The sequence below is a fragment of the Ursus maritimus genome, unplaced genomic scaffold, assembly GCF_017311325.1.
Source record: "Ursus maritimus isolate PB19 unplaced genomic scaffold, ASM1731132v1 scaffold_5, whole genome shotgun sequence".
Lineage (NCBI taxonomy): Eukaryota > Metazoa > Chordata > Mammalia > Carnivora > Ursidae > Ursus > Ursus maritimus.
Genome location: NW_024426663.1, coordinates 24316530 through 24342867, shown reverse-complemented (window position 1 = coordinate 24342867; position 26338 = coordinate 24316530). Strand labels below are relative to the sequence as shown.

The window sequence follows — 26338 nt, the reverse complement described above, 5'->3', positions numbered from 1 at the left end:
TAAATAAGGTTCATCTGTGTTGAAGTCATAAACAGATTTATATATGTATATATATATACATTTCATGAAAAATAATAGAAACAAAAACCACAGAAATAAAGAGCTACTTTAATGCTTTACCAAAACGGGGCATTCACCTTTCCTAAGACGAAGGTAATCTTTATCACCGGTATTTCTTTGAGAATGGCTTTAGTATGCTGCAGTTAGTTAGTATAGGAAAAAAAGAACCTTAAAATTTTATGTTCAGGTATACTAACAACATGCAAAAACTTCTTCCATTTCCTTCCTGTAAGAATGGAATATACTTCAACTGTGAGATACTGCTGGAAGAACAATAGTAAGAAAACCTTCCCAGTGTGAGGCTTCATGAACTAAAGTCTATGTCTACAAAGTCAGAGGCAGACACCCTCACAGGGCACTCTACCCATCTCAGAACACTTACAAAGCATTGTGCTCAGTTCTGGGACCACATTTTAAAAGAGCTATTAAAAAAAAAAAAAAGCCCAAAACTGCACTGAGAGAAAGACAGATGAGTTTGCTAGAGGCAACATACTCTATTTACAATGTAAAGGTTAGAAAGAGGCTAGAAACTCACAGAAGTTTTTTAAAGAAAGGGCAATTTAATAATCTGAATAATCCAGCAATGTATGGAGTTCCACAGGCTCAATGACCACACGTCTATAAAAGCTATGGTAAAAGGATTCTAAACACCAGGTTTGACTCATCATGTTTGAGGATAACCTTCAAGTCCCTTTCTAAATCTGGAATGCCAATCCTAGGAAAAGAGATGCATGTAGTGTGGACAACCAGTTAATGGTATAAAGGTGTTAGTGTTTTCTTTTTTGTTTATTTAAGTACTTCTAAATCTTCTATGTGACCTTCTTTATAATTACGCATGTATTTGCCTTTCTAAATGTAAGCAAGAATATTCTTTAAAAAATTATGTATCTCAGATCAAACCATTTATCTACAATTTTTTTACTTTCAATCTTGTAACCAGTACTTTCTAAGCACTAAAAACGAGATTAAATGGCTTTCCTTAAGGAATACATGCATCAGGATTTGTTCTAAAAATATCTACTAAGCAAAGCAATTTTCCAAGTTATAGCTGGGTTATGATAAATAGCACAAGAGCATATATATTGGATGCTTGTTTATTCTTAGGTAGGTATTTATATATTTGTAACGTAAAGGGGGTTTAAAGAATATTAATTTAAACACATCCATGAAAGAACACTAGGATACCGATTCTGACTGCCGAAGTAGCAGAACGGACAGGGGACCTGACCTCTGGGGAAGAGCCAGGGCCATGAGCTGTGGCAGCCTGCCCCTCCTGACAGTGCCTGCTCCCCTGAGCTTCTCACACAGCCCCAAGCACGGCTCTGATTCTCCCAGGCCTCAGCATGTCAGTAAACTCCTGTCCCAGATGGACTAGATTCAGCCACTGTATTAGTTCGCTATGCCACAGCAAAGTACTACATGCAGGGTGGCTTAAGCAAGAGAAACTTACCTTCTCACAGTCCTGGAAGCTAAAAGTCTGAGACCAGGGTGTCAGCAGATGGCTGACTTCTCTCCAAGCCTTCACATGATCTTCCCTCCGTGTGTGTGGGTGTCCTAATCTTCTTATAAGGACACCGGTCATATTTGATTAGTGCTTACCCACACGACCTCATTTCGCATTAACTGCTTCTTTAGAGAGCCTCTCTCCAAATACAGTCTCATTCTAAGATATTGGAGGTTCTGCCTTCAACATACGATTTTGCGGGGGAACACGACGGAACCCACAACAGTAATTTTAAGAAGTAGTAGTTCATTAAGCTAACTTTTAAAAATATGAAATACTTGTTGGACAATTTTTTTCAAGATTTGACTGGATGTTTTTGCATTAAGGAATTTTGCTAAATTAAAGATAATTTGGATAATATGTTTTACTTCAGCAAACTGTATTTTCAGGCAAGTCTAGGTATTATTTTGGAGTTTTGATTTAGTTGGTGATTCTACCTGTTTACTACTTATTACCAGCCAGGCTCTAAGTAAAGATGATACAAAAGCCTTATTAAGAACTTAAAATATTACAGAGGAATTTCAGTTATAATTTTAGATTTGCCAGATACATTAGCATAAAACCTCATTGAAGTTTGTGAACATGCTCCTTGAACCATAACAGAGAGAAGCATAAAGTCGTATTTGAATAGTATACTTGTTCTTTACATATGGAGAAATTAGTGTTTTCTTTTTCTTATGAAAGAGCTTCTCAGGAAAGAACTCATGTAAGATAGCTAAATGCCTTCTCCTATTTAATTAAAAATAAAGTTTTATCTGAAATGGATTAAACACAACTACTGTTTAATTAAACCAAAAACCTTTAAGAGGATCTCTCCAATAAGATCAATTAACATTCTGTTCCATATTGAACATAATTAGAAAGGCAATTCTTAGAATCCACCGACATAACCTTTAAAATATGTTTGGCCTTTACAACGCATCTATATAGCATTTCCTTAAGAATCCAAATGGTTAAAGAGGGAAATTATATCCTAAATTTAATGTTAGCTTTCATTTTAAAATTAAAATTACTCAGAAAATAGAACTAACAAATCTTATTTCACAACTGGGAATTCTGATTAATTTGAGAAATCTGCATGAGAAAATACATTCCCACTGGCGAAAAAGGAGGATCCACACCTTACATTAAGGAAGTGAAATATTGAGCGGATGTAAGAGAAATTGGAGTCCACACACTCCTTTTTAAAAACAAAACAGTTTCAGTCAGAGCATTTGAAATATTTGTCTTAAATTTCTGAGTCACACAGCTGATGCAGACAACAAAATTTTATGGATGCCAGCAATAAATTTGAAAAGAAGGCTTGTATTTTCAAGCACTCATACGAAATGGCCAAGAAAATTTCAAGAAACAGAAAAAACACTGACGTGGCCTTTGACCACTGCTGCTTTGGGATACAGAGATCATCAACGGAATTTTAAAAGTATGCCCTACACTTTATCAAATACAAATGATACTCCTCACTGCCAAATACATGCAGTTAAGTTTCTAGCATCAAAAGTAAAATATTCTGAAATGCGTTCTAAGACAACTGGGTGAGCGGCTGAGAAGACGTTCTACTGTAACACTCAACGGTGTGCAGATGGGCTAAGGGACTCTTCAGAAAGGGCTGGACTTTGGACGTGCTCCCTGGGAAAGTAAGGCCCCTCAGGTTTGAACTGCTCCTGGGTCCAAAGGTCACACTTTCAAGTCTTCTGTGTCCTTAGCCTTAATAGGTGTAGCCCATTAAGGAGTCACCAAGGCTTTGCTCTCAGGCTTTTTTTTAAATCATAATTTGCTTCTCTGGTGTAGACTATTCCAGTGTGGAATGCTTCTCTGGAGACAAGGTTTCTAACCCCTATACATTTGGTACTGTCTGCATATTGCACTGCTTTTCCCTTACTATTTGGGGGATTGATTTCTTTCTTTTTTGGGGGGGATGATTAATTTCAACTTGATTATTTCCTGACCAAAATACAACTTAGCATAGGAAAAATCTAATCACTTGATCGATGAGAACAGTAACGTGTTTTCATATTTTCCATACTTTAATTTTTTTCTTCTTACTTCAAAATTGAACTAAAGCATTTAAGATATATATTATTCAAACATATTAAAATATCAACCCGTTGGCATGAAACACCTAGGGAAATAAGGTTTGGGAAAAAATGCGAAGAATCTGGTATGTCTGGAGTTCTGGTACACTTTCTGTGAGTCACCAGTGATCTACACAGAATTGCTCTCTCTGAGGGATATACTAACTTAGCGATTGGACTCTGAACTGTACTGGGACTATATTTTTAACATGGTCATCTGACAAAAAGGGTCTGTTCTCTTAACCCCCAGAACTATCTTTCTGACACAAGAACAAAGGCTTTTTCTCTGCATGGTCCTCTCTAGACGGGATTCTCTTTAGTGAGAGAAGAGGGAGCACTGGCTGGCTTGTAGCCACTCTCAGCCCAGGAGAATGCAGGGCAAGACTGGGAGCCCCCCTGGAAAGACTCCAGGTTACGGTGTTGGACACAAAAGCTCTGTGCAGCTACTGCATAAAATCAGAAGACCAGAGATGTGACAGATAGTTAAAAAGGCTTCAGCATTTAAATTTACTCATTTTTAAAGAGTAATTTATTATGTATTTTCTAAATAGTTTACTCAATTTTACTAAAATTAGAAGAGCCGCACATCACAGGTGCGTAATTACACCTGCCATTAAACACAAACACAGATGCATGCAACGAAATTAGATGCAATCATTTCATTGAGAAAAGAATGGCACTTGTTTCTCATTTCTCATTTTTGATTCAAAAAAATAAACTAAGCTTTGTTTTTTCTCGAAGACTAAAGGACATGTTGTGTGCAGTTTGTAAAACAAACAAACAAACAAACAAACAAACTTCCACATTTTAGTGAGGAATTAGTGGTCAGGGCATTCTAGAAGTAATGGAGAGAAACTTTATCGGATCACAGGCGAGGCTTCCATCACTGTAGTCATGATAATTATCACCACGTCATAATCAACTCTACATGGGAGACAATGCAAAAAGCAAATGTGCCTTCAACCTATCTAGAATGGCCCTTGCTATAATTTTGCCTACTATGGTATATCCATGTGGGGAAACAGGGCAGGGGGGCTGTCCGTTACTTATATACCCAACAATATGGTTAACAATTTTCATGGATGTCCTCTCATTCCAGTTCCACAATAATCCCTTTAAGTAAAGTTGGCCTCATTATGAAGATGAGGAGACCTGGGGAGATGAATTCATCTGCCCTGCTAGTAAGGATACAAATTCTAGCAGCAGGGTTAGAATGTGAACCTTGCACTGGGATCTATTATGGTATTCTCCCTCCTCACCAGTCAATAAACGCCCAGAAGATGAAGTCTTCTCTAGCCTCTGCCAGACAGGCTTTATCACTGATATCAAGTCCCACCATGTATGTCCTGTAGGCCTGAGTGAGACAGCCCTCTCAGTACCTGTGCTTTTGGAATGCAGATGTTATATGGTGATTTATTTTTTGTTTCTCTGTGACATTGCTTTTTTTGCAGACTGTAAGACTATACTGATGTTTTCTGAAATGGGCTTTGATATCAGAATGGATTTCTCTAACCAATATGACTTTGGAAATAATTAAACTGAATCTCACATCAGAATTCTCATTAAAATTAGCTATAGGTACAAATAATTCATTTGAACATCTGTATAAATAAAGTTTTTTATTCTAGACTTGATGCAATTTTAGGGCAATAGGGAGCAAAGTTCATCCTCATGTTGATATGGCTGAATTTCAGTAAAGATCTTGCTGATTAATTCAGCTTTCTCAGGCTGGGATCATAATCTCATTTCCCTTCTTTTCAACTCTTATTATAGAAACTTCTCAGTTTTAATATTAAATGATATGTTTTTACCTTTTCTTAGCTAGAGGATTAAGAAATAAAATCAGTTACTTTTTTATAGAAATGACGATGATCCCTTAAAATTAGATTCATTTAATTCATAATAAATATTTATGTGAATACTTCTTGAAATGGGTCATTCATTGGTACAACTATTCCACTAAACATTCTAAGGTTCATTTTAGTATTATGCTGTCACTTTATTTAAAATCACATGCAGAGAACATATTGGGTAATGCACCTAAAGTTTCATTCAAACTGTTAGGAACTGAACTTCTTTCAGTTTCTCAGACACACTACACTTTCTTTTATCTCTTGAATTACTTATACTGTTCCTCCTGGAACATTCTTTTTACTCCATCTCCCTCCTACTTGCAGATACAACTAACTCTTCTCCCTTTTCTTTCTTTCTTTCTTTCTTTCTTTCTTTCTTTCTTTCTTTCTTTCTTTCTTTCTTTCTTTCTTCTTTCTTTTGGATTTTATTTATTTATTTGAGAAAGAGAGAAAGAGAGAGAGAATATGAGCAGGGCAGAGGGAGAGGGAGAAACAGACTACCCACTGAGCAGGGAGTCTGACACAGGACTTGATCCCAGGAGCCTGGGATTATGACCGGAGCTGAAGGCAGATGCTTAACCGCGGAGCCACCCGGCACCCCAGCTCTTATTTTCTAGATCTCTGCTCAAATATCACTTTCTTAAGATGTTTTTCCTGGTCCCCAGATAACATCAGACTTCTACTATATGTTCTAATAGATTCTTCTATTTTCCTAGAATACTCATTTTTCTTTTGTTTCTTGTTTATAGCTCTGTTTTTATGAGCTACAAACTTCTTAAGAGCAGGCAACTTGTCTTTCTTCTTTACCTCTACATCCCCAGAGTCTGGACTTAGAATTCACCCAATAAATATCTGTTGCACGAATGGGTAGTACTGAGTAATGTTGCAAAAATGTGCAAATTTTGTTTAAAAAATCTCACAGGATAGCATGATAAAGAACTACTGAAATGAGAACCAGTAATCACACTTTGTGCTATTCCCGCCACAGTAACCTGAATTGACAGTTCTGGATGATGATGTTAGATACTCAGGGGACCTGTCTCTCCTACAGATGGCAGCTGGGAACACATGTGGCTCTTGGGGTCAGCATGTATAGACTCAGTACATCAAACCTGACTTCTCACTATGGAGGATCATTCTGGGTTCTTTCTGGGTCAGCTGGGATTTTGAAGCATAAACTGTAGGCACCATACTTTCTCTCTCTGGATACCAGGCAGGCATCAATAAAACAGACATTTTCATTTCCATTTGTGTGATGATATTCCATCTACTTTAAAAAAATTAGGAAACCCAGTTCCAGAAAAAGCAGGTCATCTGCCCAAGGGCTTACTATAAATTAGTGGCACAGCCAAACAAAAATTCTCCTAATTTGTCTTTTTAAAGGTTAAATTTTCTAAATACCTAATTTGAAGACATTTCTTTAGAGTCCAATACCTTATTGCCTAGGACAGCAACTCTTAGGTAAGGAGTCCTGCATTCAACATTAACATGGAGGTGATTCTAAAAGCCACTAAGGACTTGAGGGATTCCAGAATAATGCAATTGCAAAATTGTAAAACTTTAGTTCTGTGAGAGAACTTTTCTTATTTTGAGTTGTTTGATAGCTAAGTTTCTTCAATCCTATTAAACTGCATCTTTCTCTTTCTGATATTTAGTCTCTGCTTGTCAGTAAAAGCCACTGTCTTGGCCACAGAAGGTGATAGGCTTAGCCCAAATGATCAAACCCTGCTTTCCCCACCTCCCCTAGCTAAACCCCATCTCATTAAAAAATACACCAAATCAGAAGCAGCAGGTATCGATGCTGCCCCTCTTCTCATCCATGAAGTCACCCCAAGCTTGCAGTGTTTGGCTGTACAGATTGTGTCCCACAAAGGTACCCAGCTGAGAGGGTGACATGGGGCTGAACGGCTTCCTGGGTTCTGCTCATGCAGTGTCCTGGCATTGCTGCTGCGTTCAGAGGAAGGGTACTCTGGAGCACACATACCCTGTGAGCATCCAGGGGCCCAAGCTCACTCTCATTCTGGGGCTATGATATTCCCTTGTTTCTTCTCATTGGGTTTCTGCTCTGTCTTCCTATGTCAGTTCCCGGAGTCAGGCCAGCTTGACAAACCTTCTGCCTCACTGGAGCATGGAACTTGTTCTGCTTGGAGAACCATGGCTCCTCAGCTGAGGACCTGATCAGGATCCATCCCTCCTGATGAATATTTCTCTTTTCAGACTCAGACTACAAAATTTGCCACCAATGGTGTCATAGTCATTGCGTCATTCTTTCCTAATACCTGGGCTATTTTGTGTGTATGTGTGTGTACATGTATTTATCATCATTCACAATTATTTATTATTTGCTTGATCTTCAAGCTCTGCTCATCATTCTTTGCTTTCCTCCTCACCTGCATTTGCTCGGTCATTTTCTTTGGTGAGCAAGGCTCTGCAACAGCTCTCACTTCCACGTCCCCACTTAGCTTCTAAGCATTTAAGCATTTAAGCAACAGCTCTCACTTCCACCTCCCTCTCTGTCCTTATGTTCTGAAATAGGACAGAATGACAGAAGCAAGTTACACATTAAGGGGCTTTTTTTCCCTCTAAGTCATATCTCAAGACTGATCAAAAGCTGGGGGACTATTTCTCACTTGAGGTTCTTATTTCAAAATCAACTAAAATGAAAACCCTTTTCATTGTCTTGAACAAACTAAATGTCTTCATAGGCCTGTGGACGACATAGCAAATGACAATTTTGGATCAGAAAGGTCAAAGGGATGATGGATTATGGCATATGCCCCAGAGAGGCCATTCGAATTAAAAATTAAAAAAGCATCCAGTGCCATCTGGTAAAAACTTGGCTGAGTTTGAAGCGTGCCTACTGCTATTGGTCTGCAACCTCTGTTGAAACATTCTTTGCAAAACGAGCTAATTTTGTGCAGTCATTATCATGAATACTATAAAATGTTTTCTTTCTTACCCAACTCCTACCAATTCTACTTCATTGACGGATAGCTCCTTTTGGGTGAGGTCCAGAGTAGCACTGTTACAACTATCACCATATTCATTCTTCTTATCATTAATTATTTAATGTGGGTTTACTACAAATAAGGTATTTTGCTGAATATTACATCTGTATTATATAATTTAAAGCTTAGAATAACCCTATAAATAAGTATTAGTATTCCTATTTTGTACATTCTCTGTCCTTCGGTTTCAAGACTAAAAATTTAAAGAAATTGCTGGTTGACTTCCTTCTGGCCTCATGAGACTGCTGTGGTTGTCAGATAAAACTATATGACAGTGACATCATGCTCCTGTGCCCAGTTTTGTAATACAAGTCGGGACCTACTATCTGTTTTCTTCATTTCCAAAATCTTCCACTCAGAAGAGAGAAGCATCACTTCAACTCCCAATCATTGACCAAGGTAAGTCTCATGGAAAAGCATGAAATCAATTGGTAAGAAGGTTTATTATCCTCTTTTAGAAAGGAGAACTGCAAGAGAGTAGCAGCAGTGAATCTCTTGAAAAATAATATAGACTTTCATGTTTGATCTCTTCAACAGGTATCATGTATAATTTGATAATAAGCTAGAATAGGTACTTGGTAGTTTAAAATTTTGTAATTAAATTCCCATGTAAAAAACAAACTATAATTTAACATATCGAGATATGGATGTTTTACATTCTTGTCTCATTAATTTAATATCATAACAAGTATGGGACTCTTATGATTGAAACTTGAAGGTCTTGAATACAACTGTCTCCTACTTAGCTTTAATTGGCCAGTTTAATACTATTGTTCATTTCTCCATTTTCTTTGTAATTCTATATGCATCGGGTAAAGTGGTAGAAAAATAATAAGCCTGATTTATTTGACTTTTCTGAGGAAATAACTGTCGCTTCTAATTTATTTTGGACATATTGAAAACTAGGTAAATTTTTCAAAATTATAAAGGAAATAGTAAGAAATAAGGTAGATTTCTCTAATATGTTTTGCATTTATTTGATCCATTAAAAAAACACCTTCGAAATGAATATATTTATGTTCTTTATAAACAGATTTTAGTATATTAAAAAAACTCAAAGAATGAAACTTCCTAAAGAGATTCTATACTTTCTATATTTAAACCTGATTAGTATTTTAATTCATGATTATTATTTATAGATAGAATTTCTCAAGTCCTGTATTTTTCAGTTGCATTTCCCCCAAGACCTGAATAAGAGGGAGAATACTGTCGTTCTATCATTATATTCTCATAGACCTCTAAACAAACAAACAAAAACAATCCCAAAACAATCAGTGCATAGACTTTTCTAAAACATAATGACTTTTTCACCATGAATTTTTCTTAAATATTTGGCACTGTCCACTTCTTGTTGGTTAGTATGGCCCGGCAGATGCAAAAAAAAAAAAAAAAAGAAAGAAAAAAAAGTTGTCCATTACTATGAAAAGAGAGCTCAAGAAACAGCAAAGTATGTTGAGATTCTCTTCCACTTCTTGCTCTTAGAGTGGCTTTCCTCATATGGTAGGTTGGGGCCAACGTATTTTTTAATTTCATACCTGAGGACAGAGTGGTGGCTTCAAGGAGTTGCTAACTCTGAGGTGACTGGAAATTTTTGGTTTCTCCTTCATCTCTCTACAAAACAACTCTAAATAATCACTTTGTCATAAATTATGCTTGTTTTACAAGTACAGCTTAAGGGAGTGTCTTCTACTTCTGCTGCTACCTTCCCTGGACAATTCCAACAAGAGGCCTCTTTTAAACCCATTTACAAGGAAGTTCTGGACTCCTCTCTGAAAAACTCACCTTGGGGGCTGGAACATGGGACTATGTTGGTAGCTCCTTTTACAATACCTGGTTCGACTGGGGTAACTCCCCAAAGGAAGTGACTTTCCAGAAGAAGGAAAGCTAGACTGATAAAGCAATACATAATCTTGCTAGAGGCAGGAGAGGGTTTCTCCAGCGTTATTCAGATAATTAGAACAATTATGGAAAAATCCAGTAGTGTAGGCAACTTTTGGAATACATGAAATAACCTGAATCAAAGCAAGGGACTCAAAGTAGTCTATTTCCTCCTTTAGCTTTGTCTTTTGATTAAATATAATACAGCCAAAGGATTTGGAGTCAAAATTAGCTCCAGTACTGCTAATCTCTAGAGTTTCTGTTTTAAATGCTGAGAAAGAGGCAGGAAAGACTGCTCCCATGGGACACTTATCCCATTCCAGGCACCTTGCAGAATGTTTTATATATGTAATTGCATTCAATCTTCCAACAGCTCAGTGGAGTGGGCATTTACTGTATTTCCCAGGTGAAGAAACTGATGCTTAGGGGGAAAATACTGTTCCTATTGTCACACAGCCAGTAGGTAAGGGGATCAAGAGTTGAGTTTAGGTCATAAAAATTGTATCTTTTTTATAACTGGAATGCACAGAGCCTAAAAACTTTGAGGATCTTAAATGCCATCTAGTGGCAATTTCTACAAACTGTAGACACAATATCCCAAATGTCATTAAGAGTCACTCAGGGGCATTTCTAGCAACTTCAGTCAATTCCTATGATGGAGAATATTATGCTGAGTTCCTATATATTAAGAGAGACTGACTTCCAGAGTGTATCACCTGGCTTTATGCTTGGATCCCAAAAAGTTCATCTTATCCTTAGAAATCCATGAAATAAAGAAGAGCCAGAATAGTGGGTTTTTTTCCCCCCAGAACAAAACAGGGATGAATAATATTGAAGTGGAGGTCAATTTAAGCATATTTATGTGGGAGTTAATAAACTATTGACTCTGCAATATCTATTCATCTGGAGTATAAGTGCATTGCAAAAACAATTATTGATGAGCAATCTATTAAAACTATTATTTATTGACTAAATCATCACTGTATCAACATCCCTTAGTTCAAGAAGAGGTGCCAGGGTAAAGAACTCAAATGAGATGGAGTAAAAATAGGGTTGCTGGATTAAGCAAAAAAAAAAAAAAAAACACACACACAAAAAAACAGGAAGTCCAGTTAAATTTGAAGTTCAGATAAACACAGACACATTATGTCTGTGTGCCTGTATGTGTGTTTAAGTATGTTCCCTGCAATACTTGCAACACCCTTATACTAAAAACCTATTCTATTAATCATTTATCTGAAATTTTTAACTAAGCATTGAGTATTTTTATTTGATAGATTAAAATAAAAGAAAATGTATACAGTTTCACTGGTTACTGGATTACTTTGATTAATAAAATAATAGTAAATAACACTTTATAGTAATTATTTAATTATTACAAGCACTTATGTTAACACAATCCTATAAAATAGACACTATTATTTCTGTTTAGAAAGTGAGAATATCGCGACACTAACAGGTGAAGTTATAGTCACACACTAGTTAGTGGCAGAGAAGGAAGGAGTTTGAATCCAGACAGTTTTGCTCTATAGAGTCTACCACCCTAACAGTTATGAAATACTGTTTCTTATCAGATATATCAATTAGTTTACAATTACTCTATAAACTACATAAACACTGACAATTTTTGAAAATATTATTGAAGAGATTTTCAACATGCATTAAGCTTCTACTTTAAATAGGGCCTTTTCATGAGACAAAAACAAATACCCCATCTTCACTGAACATATGTTACTCTCTGCAAGTGATACTTCAGGAATTGGTAGTGTTTCATGGTCATTATTAGGAATATCAAAGAACTAATTATCAAAAACCCTTGATTATTTAAATTCCATAATTCCATATCCTAGAGCTTTAACGCTATACATATGTATGTATATGGTTCCCAGCCAGAGAAAACTGGAGATACAGAACCCATCACAGACCCCATTTTAGATTTTAGATATGGTTCTATGATGCATCTTTGATGTACCTTATTTCTGATAGAGATAAGAGAAGCTAAAGATTTGTTGTTGGATTCATTCATTTAATAAAGTCAGATCAATGTAAGCTTGCTTCCTTTAATTCTGTATACTGGGATCATGACATTTATTTAATTTGAAGTGTCCTGATAATCTATCTCTAAACTGCGATTAGATTCATATTCAAATAATTTTCAATTCAACATACCTAAGCAAGTTCCATTAAAACCGTTGCCTCTAAATAAAAATGTTTGTCAGTCAAACCATAAATCGCCAATTCCTTTTCTCTCAGACTTCATGTTGTGCGAGAATTCCAGCATATATACTCCAAAATGCACATTTTTCTATGCCTAATCCAGACTTAACAACATCAGAAGCTCTGTAGATGGGATTTGAGACTCTGCATTTTCAGCCAGCCCATGCCAGCTGATTCCAATGCAGGAAGTCTCCAAACCACACTTCAAGAAAATGACTTTGATTCCAACTTGCAAGAAGGTAGAAGCAGCTGGTGGTATGCTTTCTCCCATTTTAAGTGTTAGAGCTGCTTTATTTTTAGAATTTCCTCTATTTCCCATTATAGAGCTTTGAGGCAGCTGTAGAAACACACACACACACGCACACACACACATATTTAGTGTTACAGTCTACAGTGCTCTTAGATATATTATCTTGTCTATATAGCTCCTCCTACATCATCAGACATATGCCTAACAGAACAGATGGGTCCTGTGGTACTTATGAAGAACCATCAAATCCCATAGCTTTGGGGACTAAAACTACAGTGCCTTTTTATGAAAGAAACAAAGGTTGAACCTCAAATAGGTGGTAGGATATTGGGATAGGGGAGAAAGGTGACACAGAGCTTAACTGGAATAACAGTTATTCAATTACCCTTGCTTGTATTTTATTCATTTACTTTAAGGCCACTTAACCATATTTGGTTTTGTTAATTATGCTGCATATAAGATGTTAATAATAATCTTATGCAATTCCACAATTATAATTAATACAATTTCGAATGCATATAAAATTCTATTCTACTTTTTATTTTAAAACCATAGAACAAGGTATCATAGATAATAATTAATAGTGCTAGTATCATAGATACTAATTAATAATGCTTACAGGTAAATATCTCTTGGTTTTTTCCTTTCTTATATTGGATAACCTTAGATGAAATGTTTTTTATCAGTTTTTAGCAGTACAAAGAAATAGTACAAATGGGCAAATGAACCTATTCTATTGAATATACATGCACACACACACACACACACACACACACCTCTGTTTCCTTTAAAATTTTCTCTATCAAAAGCCATTGACCAAGTAGAAGAGAAGACTGATGGAACAACAGAAATTTCATTATTCAAAGAGCCCATAGTCTGACTTCTTAAGTGAGGAAATTCTGCAAGGAACATATTTGTAAAACAATGATGCTTTCATAGTTCCAAGTTCCCATTGTTCAACAGCAGTGAATGCTACAAAATGTCTATTGCTTATGTTTAGTGTCCCATTTCACTACAAAACAGTGAATATCCTAATATGAATTATACTTTAAAATTTAACGCACATCAGCTACAAAAGCCTCCCTCATTGCGATGAAGAGCGAGAACTTGACACCGTGAACGTAGAGAAGGCAAAGCCAGGAAGTGTAGGAACATTTGCAGGAGGATGAACTTCACAGTATATATATTTAAAGGTAAGTTTCGGTGATGATCCTCTGTCACTTTAAGTGAAGGGAAAATAGAGTTTTAAAGAAATTATCAAACTTACTTTTCAATAAATGAGAGAAAAATTTTTTACCACTGAGTGTCCAGTATTTGTGTGCTATCAAAACTTCTCTAGCTAAGCTCTTTAGCTCATAGGAGATGTTTCTTAAGAAGCGAAATGTGCACATGTTACTTTCCTTGCTTAGAGTGGTCAGTGTATAGAGTTCATGGCATGGATCCACTATTCTTCAGGTACGCCTAGGCTCACTTTAGCTTATGGGAAACATTTTTTCTGGAACAGAAGTGAAAATAATGCTTTGAATCCATTTCAGCAATTTTAAATGCTTGGCTTGTGCAGATACGGACATCGAATTGATGACATTGTTGTGATATTGTGTAGGTCTGTCACAAAAATAGAAGAATGCAGTGAATTGGAAAGCCCTACTTCCCAAATACACATATTTTGCATATATTTGGCTATACTGAAAAAAATAATGAAAAAAAGGCTGCTAAGGTTAGACTTCATTCTACATGATGCCAAATGCAAATGAAAACTGGCACTCAATGGAAAATAGAGAAACTGGAATTTGGGGTCAAAATCTGACATTTACAGGATTAGGGCATATAACCTTTGTAAATTGTTTCTTCATGTCTTGAGGTAGAATACTTTATACAATTAATTATATATAACCAGATTATTATAAGGATACAGTGAAAATTATTAGGAAAGCCCTTCAAAACCAACACAGTGCTGCGGAAAGGCAATTTAATTGGTACAGAATATCCTACGGTGATTCCTGGAAATGTTAAGGCAGTCATTTTTAAAAAGCACTCCGTGATCAAATAAGTTTGAATATCTCCAAATAAAACAAATCTCTCTCCTACTGGATTCTTAAGGATCCTATGCTAAGATTCATCTGAATCAGTAACAGAGAAGAGGATATAGGCTTTACTAAATATATTTCAGTACAGAATCTTTTTTTTAAAGAGCCTATGGAAGCAGTGTTTTCAGTGTACGTTTTGGGAAATGCTCATAAAAGTTATCATTTGGTGAGAAAGGGAACTTAATTTGTTTTAGAGTACTGCATGTTTAGGATGAAAGAGTGATGATATATGTTATCCTCATTTTATCAATTCATAATCACACTGAGGAAGAGAGGACCTTTTGGAAACTCTGAGTCTGTAGTCAGGAGGACTGAATTCTGGTAGTAGAACTATCTGAAGAAAAGGAGTATCTGGAAAAATAAAACTTTTGAGTGTCAGAACCAGGAACCAAGAAAGCTAAGACTGAAGTCAGTTGTGGCCACAAGCTGAACCCAGAGAAGCCAACAGCCTAGGGAGCACTTAGTGGCCCTTTGAGAGCCAGGCTGGGCTGAACCTTCCACAGGGATGAGGGTGGATCATAAACAGGCCATCAACTCTGAGAGGGCAGAGCTGGAAACAAAGCACAGAGTAGATAAACCAAATGACAAGGACATAGGAGGCTTAGGTGAGAGGAGGGGAATCAGACACACCAGGACTTGAAGGACATAGACGTCAGGTCAAAGTGAGAGAACAGCATCTCGACATCTTGACAGACCTTGGGCAAGGGGCCTAGGGGGTGAGTCAACAAATCGAAACTCTAGTTGGCCTTGGTACTAAGACCACAATCTATCCTAGCCAAGAAACATAGCTATTTTTCTCTGAAATACATTCTACTTCCAGAATGTAATTAATTCGAAGCAGTAGGCAGGTATGTCCTTATACACACCTTAAAATATCTCAGAGAAGATTCTAACCAGAGGTTAATATGAAAACAGGCATGGTTAGGCGGACCTACTCTTCCCAGGAGACAGACTCTGCCAGTGAACTACAGTAGCAGCACGAAACAAAGACATTAGAGATTTAAAAGTCACTTCACAGAGGCATGTTTTCCCCACAGAAATGTGAGTTTAATGTGAAAAGAAAATGAATGTGGTATTTGCTATAAATAAATTTATTTTATGTTGACATTAGCTAGCAAATAAATACTTCATAAATGAGAGACATCTTAATCATGAATGTAAATGAAAATCAGATGACCTACTCATCATAGCACCGTTGGCTTTGAAAAAAAATTACAGGTCTTTAGGATAAACCAAAGCAACTGGAGCAGGTGAGTGTAATTGTGATCAGCAGTCTCGAAAAGAGCAGCATTCTCAAAAATGTAGGGTGTGTACAACGACATGCCACCAAGCTGTAGGAAAAATTAGAATTTCTGTCCTATTTCATACTAGTTTTATCCTAAATCAAACAAATAGGAATCACATTTTAAAAAAATTTAATGTGTGCCTCTGTGTGTGTGTGTGTGTGTGCGTGTACGTGTGTATTCAATGGTCAGCAACACTAAATAAAATTTTTACAGTGTGGAGCCACAAATTTAAAGGGCAAGCTAGGTGCACAGAAATACCAGGAGCTCTCCTTCAAGACAAGGTAAGTGGCCAGGGCTATGTACTGGGCTCTGAAAGGGTTTCCTTATCCAACAAATATCCCCTGGGAAAAGGAGTCACCTTACTCATTGAACACTCTATAAAATATTGTGTTAAAAGTAGGTACACGAGCTTCCTGGCATGTTTCAAGTTCCCCTTCTATTGCTGGCTGGCCCTGCAATCTTCAGCGAGCCTCTGACTCCCTGTGGCCTCATTATAAAACAGACATAACTTAGTCACTGAGAGAGTTCCTTTAAAGGCAAAACAAGATCACTGATTAGAGGAGATTCTCATTTTATTTGGAAGCCTTCACAAATGCTTGTCTTATTTGAATCAGTATTCCCAGGTTCTGAATTTTACTCACTGGCATATCCTCAGCTCATATTTTTAGAGGAGAATTGTTACTATTCTTAAAACCATATCTCGTTAACAAAAGATAACGAATATGTCACAAAATTCATTTGCACACAAAGGAATCAGAAGTCATTTAATTCTGATTATCACAAAAACACGAATGGGCCTGCTGTGCACACACCATTCTTATAAGTCCTGCTGTTCAGCTTTTCAATGGTCTGAAATACTTCTAAGCTGAAGCATCCAATTCCCCCCATTTCTGTTTATTGGTTCCAGGCTGTTGGATCATGACAATTAGGGCGTCAGTAATCATACATGCAGGCAGACACAGTGCCAAACAATCCTGCAGTTCCTTGCACCTGGCATTGTGCTTTGCAATAGTACGTGTCTCAAAAATATTTATGCAAAATTTTAAATTATGAAGCCACTTAAAATAATCTCTGAACCACAAAGCTTTCCTCCAATTTCTATGTACCATCGAGGCTTGCTTCCAAAATTGCACCCTGCACTTTATCTAATGTACACTTTACAAGCTATTGTTTTGTACATTTTTCATAACTTGCTATAGGTCAATGCTAGTGTATTAGTGCTTCATAATGGCTTAATATGTCTCATTGCTTTGTCTCATTTGTCCTAGGGGATTCTTATTTTTTTAAGCTGTTTATAGAGAGATATACACTAACCCACAGAAATGACACAAAGTTAGAACAGGTGGAAAGGTGGGGGAATATTTTAGGTATTAAGTAGATAATCTCTGTATAATATATAAGTTAATTTTTTAAAGAGTTATTTTAAGGTTATACAGTTATATCTGCAACACTAAGTAAATCATATGATATCTTTCTGCAACCTTCATCAGAAATTACCTGGTGGTCCTGATAATTTTCTGATTACTTTGGACGTGGTCAACCATTATGTAAGATACTAGAATCTTAGTTGTCTGAGAGTTTTTAAAAGGAAGGTTGCCTGGGCAGTTATCTTTTTAAAAATATACACGTTTAATTTTATATATTTAATTTATTTATTTTTTATTTTTTATTTATTTTTTTTTAAGATTTTATTTATTTATTCGACAGAGATAGAGACAGCCAGTGAGAGAGGGAACACAAGCAGGGGGAGTGGGAGAGGAAGAAGCAGGCTCATAGCGGAAGAGCCTGATGTGGGGCTTGATCCCATAACGGCGGGATCACGCCCTGAGCCGAAGGCAGACGCTTAACCGCTATGCCACCCAGGCGCCCCTATTTATTTAATTTTTTTAAAGTAAGCTTTACATCCAATGTGGGGCCCGAACCTACAACCCCGAGATCAAAAGCTGCATGTTCTATGGACTGAGTCAGCCAGGCACCCCTATAATACTCACATTTTAGATGAACAAGAGAAAAAACTGAGTTTTAGAACACTGATATGATCTGTCAGCCCTAAAAAACAGATTTTTGGACTTCAAACTATGCACCCAGTGTACTAGATTGAGTCTGGCTGTACTTCCCTTCGCCTTCTAAGTTCTGGCTATATAAATACACTACTCAATTTTTTTTTTTTTTTTGCTCATTAAAAGTTTTTTTCCCTAATTGGATGGCAGAGATTCCCTTTGATATTGTAAACTTACAGAAAATTGAAAGATGATTTATAGTCTAAACAAAGTATGGACATCTTTGACTCATTTCAGAAACTCCAAAATATACTAACTTTATGAAAGATGGAAGCTGTTTCACAGTCGTACATAAATTGTTTCATTACTTGATCTCTTTCAGATCTGCTTTATAACTGAACCCTTCATGTGGACTTATGGGTTAGTATATATGAGACTGTGGAAGAGTGAAATGGAAATTAGAATATTTCTTCATATTGCCAAATGTTTTCCAGGGGCCTAAAGGTCCCTTGATCCTTTCCTTCAGCTTCTCTGTAAATAAATTGTCCAAAGGGCAAGAGAAGTTAATGGCTTTAAAGAAGTTATGAATTTTATGGCTAGGATACCCTCTTTAAAAAATCTGAAACAGACTGAATTACATAAGGTTTATTTAATTTGAAAACTTAAATTCAATTGCTTTCTTACACATTTCCACAAAATTAGTATTGAAATGAAGCTGTGTAGGGTTAGCTGCAATTTTGACAAAGGTCAACACTAAAGTGCGCCGTCTAACGACTCTATTAATTCTACTGATTTGGTTGAAATACTATGCAGATTACCTTAAATTAGAAAATGTCTCATGAAATAGACCAAGAGGTCATTTCCTAGGTGATCTGGTGACATTTTCCCTCCTATTAGTCATTTATATTAAGCTACCCTTCATGAAATCTGAAAAACTTTTAACCAGACTCAGTTACGGATGGTGACTTATCCATGTTCTATAGTTACCACCAATAAGGCAATGAATTCATGCACGATAGATTCACTATAAGAGAATTTATGTCTTATTTTAAAAAGTATTTTTAATCAATCCAAGTTAAATCTTAGAGTGCTCCTTGTACAGCTGCATCTACTAGACAAAAATATTTCTTCACAATTTATAAGATTATCATCAGTAATGCTCCTACCCGTTAGAATGTCATTAAACATCTCAATTCCATGCTGAATTTCAAGCAGTTTGTATAATCTGGGCATAAATAAGAAGGGAATTTACTCAATCTGTTGAAAACCCACTGAAAATGGTCATAAAAACACATAAACATCCTAGTAAAAATATGATTTCAGTAGAGAACATTGCCAAATGACATAATGTGCATTTAAAGCTATTAATATTATTATTACTACTCGCAGGTAAAGATCGGAAAAATCTGCCACTACCTAGATAAAAAATTTGAAATTTTTTGTTTGCTAATGCAAATTTATGTAATTTATCAACACTGCTCACAGTTTGCAACTGAGTGGTAATATATTACTTTACATTTCATCGTTTTATTGGATAATCCCTTTTGGAAGAAGAATATGGACACATATCTTCATTGTTAGTTATGACTGGTGGCATCGGATTTTTTATGCTCTCCTGAGATTATATAAATCACCACAAAGGGAAAAAAAAAGGGAGCTACCCATTGCTGGAAACCTACTATGTGCTTCCTTAGTTCTGTCATTTGTCTAATTGAATCCACCTTAAAATACGACAAAACTTCTGGGTCCTTTGTTTAGAAACTAACCACAGAAGATAATTGTCTGATCCCAAAGAATCTCAGTGAGCTAAATGTCATTTTATTTTTATAACAGGGATTAAAATTTAATCCAACCATGTGTTAGGAATGTCCAACTATGAGTCAGGAATGATTGGCTTACGAGGTTTCAGTTTAGGTGTAGGAAAGATTTTTTGAAAGGCAGAAACTGCAATTTAACCTTCAGAGGCTTTTGGAAAACACTGGTAGGGCTTCAAAGTTTTAGAGAACATCAAACATTTTTGCCACTTTCTATAGGAATAGCATAATGATTTCACGATAAACAGCAGATCAAGGACGTTAATCAGTTTGGTAAGATCACTTCTAAAAAATAACACAAGAACATTTGCTTGAGAAGCATCTGAGATTTTGACCATATTATAGAAGAAACTGGAAGAAACCTTAGAGTAATAATAAGAATAAAATGCTAAAGTGGTATTTGAATACGTAAGAATTCTTTTAAAAGAATATCTTAAAGAATTCCTTAAAATACATAACGACTGGGCAAAAGGGCATTTGGGAAGGTTTCTTTTATAGCAACTATTTCCAGATATTATCCAAATAGGTTTTGGGAAAACCTATTAAACTGAAATAAAACTCTCATCATTAGAGGGTGATATGTATAGCTGATGAATAAAAGAAATTTCTTAAAAATCCATTAGCAGGAGATTATTAATGAAAGAAGGGAATTTTAAATGACAGACATGGTTTTTCTTCTGAAGAGCTATTTCTCAGAACCGATGCATCTTGGTTAAAAACACAGCTAAAACTTACAAATTCAGAAGTCTCAAACAAGGATAAAAACTAACTTGACATCAATAATTCAAAAACAAAATCACCCTATACATTTTCTGTAAAAATGTTAATCTTATTTTCAACAAAGATACTAACAAGCCTAACAAGGTACAGTTGAACAGATTATATTCTCTTGAGAAGACACTAAAAATAGTCACAATTCTGAGCATTTTCTTACATTATGTCAAAAAAGAAAAAATAAATGTAAGAAAACATGTCAATTTACCTTGCCTTGGAGATTCTGAGTATGTTTTGACACAACAAAAAATAGACATATACTGGAAGAACTGGTCCTTGAATTGACAGAAAATCTGTCACCAACAGAATGAATCAATTTCAGCATGCAAGTGACTTTAAGAAGACAGTTGAAAAGCCATCTTAAAAAAAGTGATGGATGGAGGTTTGGATTAAAGATTACACACTGATTCATGTAAAAAAAAATGTTTGTTTTATTTTATATTTCTAAAGATATTTGCCATCGGCAATCCTTTCATGTGGATATCCTGGAGTCTACTAGCCTATCTGAGCTACTTACAGGGTATAAAATATTTTGTCTTATTCCACACGGCATTATGACTCAAAAATAATATTAGCTAAATCCAGTTAATCTGAGGTATGACTAGAATATTTCCAATTAAAAAACTTATACAGCAACAAAGAACCAGTTTAACTTTGCCATCCAAGTCTAATAAATGGGAAAAGTTTTTCTATGTTTTCTTCAAATTAAGAACTTGAAAACTTCATAAAGTCATGTATTATGAAAATTTAGTTCCTGTGTTATAAAGACTAGATCTTTAACATATTTTATTTTTTTAGGATTTATTTATTTATTTTAGAGACAGAGAGAGAGAGACAGCGCATGCATGCAAGAGTGGGGAAGGGGTAGATGGGGACAATCTCAAGCAGACTCGCCAACGAGCTAGGAGCCTGACACAGGCTCCATCCCACAACCCACAAGATCATGACCTGAGTGGAAGCCAGGAGTCGAATGCTTAACCCACTGAGCCACACAGGAGCCCCTAACATGAGATTTTAGATTTCTATTTCAATTTTTTTTTAAAGATTTTATTTATTTATTGGACAGAGAGGGACACAGTGTGAGAGAGAACATCAGCAGGGGGAGTGGGAGAGGCAGAAGCAGGCTTCCCGCTGATTAGGGAGCCTGATGCGGGGCTCGATCCCAGGACCCCGGGATCATGACCTGAGCCGAAGGCAGATGCTTAACAACTGAGCCACCTAGGTGCCCTTTAGTTTTCTATTTCAAATATTATTTTATAATTTGAGGATATTACCAGTTGGGGACCAGAATGATACGCCATCTAGGCCCAAATCAATAACTTGAACTACACTTTGAACTATTCATTTATCCACTTATTCATTCATTCAACAAATGAATGCCCACCATGTGTCAGGTGTTGTAACAGGTATTCAGTTAGGTACTGTACAACGAGTTGAGAAAGTCACAAAAGACAAATGCGGTTTCATCCCTCCTGGAGCAAGCAATCCAATCTGAGAACACAATTTCCAATACAGCGTGATAACGGACAGTGAGAGAACTACCGAGGACACAGTAGTACTCGGGGAGAGCTGCGTACTACTGTGTGGTAAAACAAAACGGGAGTAGTAGCAAAGCCTTCCCAGAGGAAAGTACAACCAAACTGCAGCTGAGGACGTCAGCCACACAAGGCAGGGGGTGCTAAGGGTAGAGGTGCTCTTTCTATTCTTTTCCACCAGGAGGAGGACATTTATAAAGGCACTGAAAGAGAGAACATTTGGTTTGAGAAAGTGAAGCAAATTTAGAAGAGTGTGGTAAGAGATGAAATGGGGCCAACTCCTGCGAAAACTTCGAGGCTATATTAAGAAATCTGCACTTTATTCTGAGGCTGATAGGGAGCAATTGAAGGGTTTTAGAAAGGGAGTAAGAGAATCATACTTGCATTTTAGGGGGGGAAAAAAACCCCACACTGGGTACAATTTGGGAAATGGATTTTTAGAGAGTGAGACCAGAAACAGGAAAGCTGGTGAGGAGGCTTCTGCTAAACCCAGGTGAGGGGGTGGTAGCCTAGATCAGGGAGGTGGCAGAAGGGATGGTGAGAAAGGAAATATACTGCGTGAGTGTGTGTGTGTGTGTGTGTGTGTGTGTGTATACATATACACCCTTCCCTCAAAAAGCTCATAAAACATTAAAAGGAGAAAAACACACAGAATTATCCTTAATGCATCATAGTAATGAAAGAGCTCAATAAAGCTCCAGATCAATAGAGATCCAGATAGAATGTTAGAGGAAAGTAAAGAGAAAAGTGACAATTTCTACTGAGAAGATTGGACATTTCAGGTGACTTAGAACAGACTCAGGTGGTAAATCTGGTTCCATGAGAGGTAACGTTTGTTGCTATTATAATTGTTTTTTGTGAGCTTCAGAAATGTAATGAATTACCACAGGTTTGAAACTCAGGGATACTGCATAAAAGTCAATAACAGAACTCATATCTTTCAAATAAAATGACCTCATTATGGAATTAAGCTGTCTTACTTTTCTTTGCCACAGAAGACATTAACAAATTTGTGCATACTTAAAAGTACTCCACAATAAATGCATTTCAAGAAGATTGTTTTTAAAAAGCACTGACTATAACGGCACTTCATTTGCAAATGATAAATAGACTCTGCAGTGTCTATGCTTTCCTTCTCTAAGAAAGCTCTCTTATGAGAATGTAATCAAATTGCTCCATTGCTTAGCAACCACAGGTAAAGAGCTAAGAAGTCAGGAGTCATGATTCTGTGGGAACAATCTGCAGGTCAATAGCATGATTTCAGGGCGGTCCGGAATCCTGCTGTGGCACTTTCAAAGCAATACCCGTAGGAAGCATTAGAATAGGCGAGAGTTAAAATGCAAATGTTCTCATAATCGATTGAATTGACCTATATATATATTGTGATCTGGTACAATCTGGGGCATCAGTCTGACAGGAGCACCTATAAATCACCATCACAGTAAAAACAGCACATGGATATGGCTTCATAAGGAATTTTCGTTTTATCAATTGTAGGTAAGCCAAAGAGGAAGGTACACGTAAATTAGAATGAAGGCAAGGACTCTGACATTCACCAACAGGAAATCTCTTAAGGAAGAGGAGCAGGTGCTGGTGGAACAGTTTTTGAAAATCTTACCTGCAACCACTGTGACTGGTCATTGTGGCCCGATGTCCAGGCATTCACTTTGCCCTGTTTGTCCAGCCGAGCTTTCCTTGGTTCCCAAGTGAACATGTCCATGTTGAGAGTCCTGAAGATGCTTGAGGCAGTGATCTGATAGTCTTGTATATGTCCTGATTTCATCCCCAGAGGCTCTGAACAGCCTGCAAGAAAATGAGAAGGGCTCCATGAGAAAAATAATTTATTACCCTGGAAGTTTTCTACGTTCATTTTGGATAGGCAAAAGAAGATTAAGCATAATGATATTCATTTCCCCAAAGAGAAAGCATCTAAATTCAAAAAAGGCTATAATCAGAAATAAATCTGGAACAAAATCGAAAAACAAGATAGCCAATTCAGGCTATTTTGTCTGAATATATTTTGGAAAAATTGAAAACAAGGCAGACAATTCAAGCTACTTTTCTGTGATAGATGATTTTGCAAAATGAAAACAAGGCTGAAATGCTCTCTCCTGTCTCATTACTGATAGCCTTATGACTACTCCCTGGTTTTCAACAGTTTCATTGTGTCTTTAAAAAAGAACATTTTCTCACAAAGTATATTTGCTTTTCTTTTATTTGCTTCCATAATATTACAAATGAAAATTCCCTCAGTACAAAGTTATTTTCACAAACCGCTCCAATGGTGTATTTCCAACTGGACAGTATTTTGTTTTCTGAGAAATGTCTGTTAATCTTTATCACGGATTCTTATAGCACCAACATGGCTTCTGGACGTTGAGGAAGCTTATATTTACTCAATGTGTACCGTGTGCCAGGCACTGAGCAACTATAGGATTTAAAGTAATAGATAATAGAAGAAAATAAGGTAATTCTAGCAAAAATCATTACTGCACAAGCCTTCTTATAAAAACTTACATTTCGATCATATTCAATAACCTCTAGTATTGGGTATTTTTCAAAGATTTTCAAATCTGGCACATATATTTTCAGTTTTGTCATGGTATGAAATTTGGGTTTGTTTGTTAATGGGAAATTGTGTGCATATGTCCACACGTGCCTGTGTGCACGCACATGCACACACACACACACACACACACACACACAATTTCTCAAAGATACTTACAGAGAATTTTCCAATCTTGAATTGCAACTGTGACAATATTCCATTCACAAAGCTCGTAACAGGAAGCATGATTCTATTATCATATTAATCAGTGGGTTTTTTTTATAATATTTTTTTAATTATATTATGTTAGTCACCATACAGTACATCCCTGGCTTTTGATGTAAAGTTTGATGATTCATTAGTTGCGTATAACACCCAGTGCACCCATGCAGTATGTGCCCTCCTTGCTACCCATCACCAGTCTATCCCATTCCCCCCTCCCCCTCCCCTCTGAAGCCCTCAGTTTGTTTCTCAGAGTCCATAGTCTCTCATGCTTCGTTCCCCCTTCTGATTACCCCCCCTTTCTTTATCCCTTTTTTCTCCTACCGATCTTCCTAGTTCTTATGGTTGAGACTTCCACAGGTACAATTGCTACATTTTTTGACCAAGGAACACACAATAGAGTTTGATCATCAAGAAAGCCAAGATGAAAAAAGGGGATTTCTCCAATGAAGGCCGTCTCCTAGTACTCTACTGGTTCCCCACTTACTCTCTCTGTGGCCTTTTACCCATTATTTAACCACTTTATGCCTCAGTTTCCTCATCTGTAAAATGGTGGTAATAATAGAAACTACCTCAAAAATGTTCTAAGAAATTCATTAAATAAAGTATTTAGAAACGGTCTGGCATATAGTTAGCATTCAGTAAATGTTAGCTGTGCTTATTATTTCCATAAAGCTCATTCTGACACATAACAACGTTAAGTCCCCAGATCAGCAGATCAGTAAGCACTAAATAATGTAGTAACTGATTGTATTTTCTGAAACTAGGGCATTTTAAGTCCAGCCTCTAAGAGAGGGGGCTTAGAACTGTTCATAGATAAGTAATTCTTAACTACGATTAACTGCGTTTTGCTCTAGGCAATCCAGATCACTGCCTTCTTGAGGCATCTCCATGTTTTGCTTCACCTCCACCTTCTAGGAAATGCCTCTCCTATGCAAACATGGCCAAAACTGACACGGAGGGTTAGCCAATTGTGTGCCTTAGCACAAGTCTTGTTGGAATTCAGGTGTTGGACCTAGACCCTAAGTCTCAGGATAAAAATAGTTCGAATTTCTAAATATAACTTCTGGAGGAGAAAAATTGCATGACAAATCTCAAAGATTTTAGAAAATTTCAAAATCTTAATGACATGCTATTTATCTGCTGGCAGTTCTAAGATAACATGCATTGTCTGCATTATAGATTTCTGACTTTTCTATTATGACCACCAACGCCCCCCCCCCCCCC

General features: G+C 36.6%; 1 protein-coding gene across 1 annotated transcript in view; it reads right to left on the bottom strand.

The window, feature by feature from the left end:
• The window catches only part of EDIL3 (EGF like repeats and discoidin domains 3), a 396558-nt gene that overhangs the window by 70215 nt on the left and 300005 nt on the right, over nucleotides 1-26338 (bottom strand). The window contains exon 9 of the mRNA XM_008706378.2: nucleotides 23960-24144. Within this exon, the coding sequence (XP_008704600.1) occupies nucleotides 23960-24144 (185 nt within the window). The remainder of the gene's footprint in view (nucleotides 1-23959; nucleotides 24145-26338) is intronic.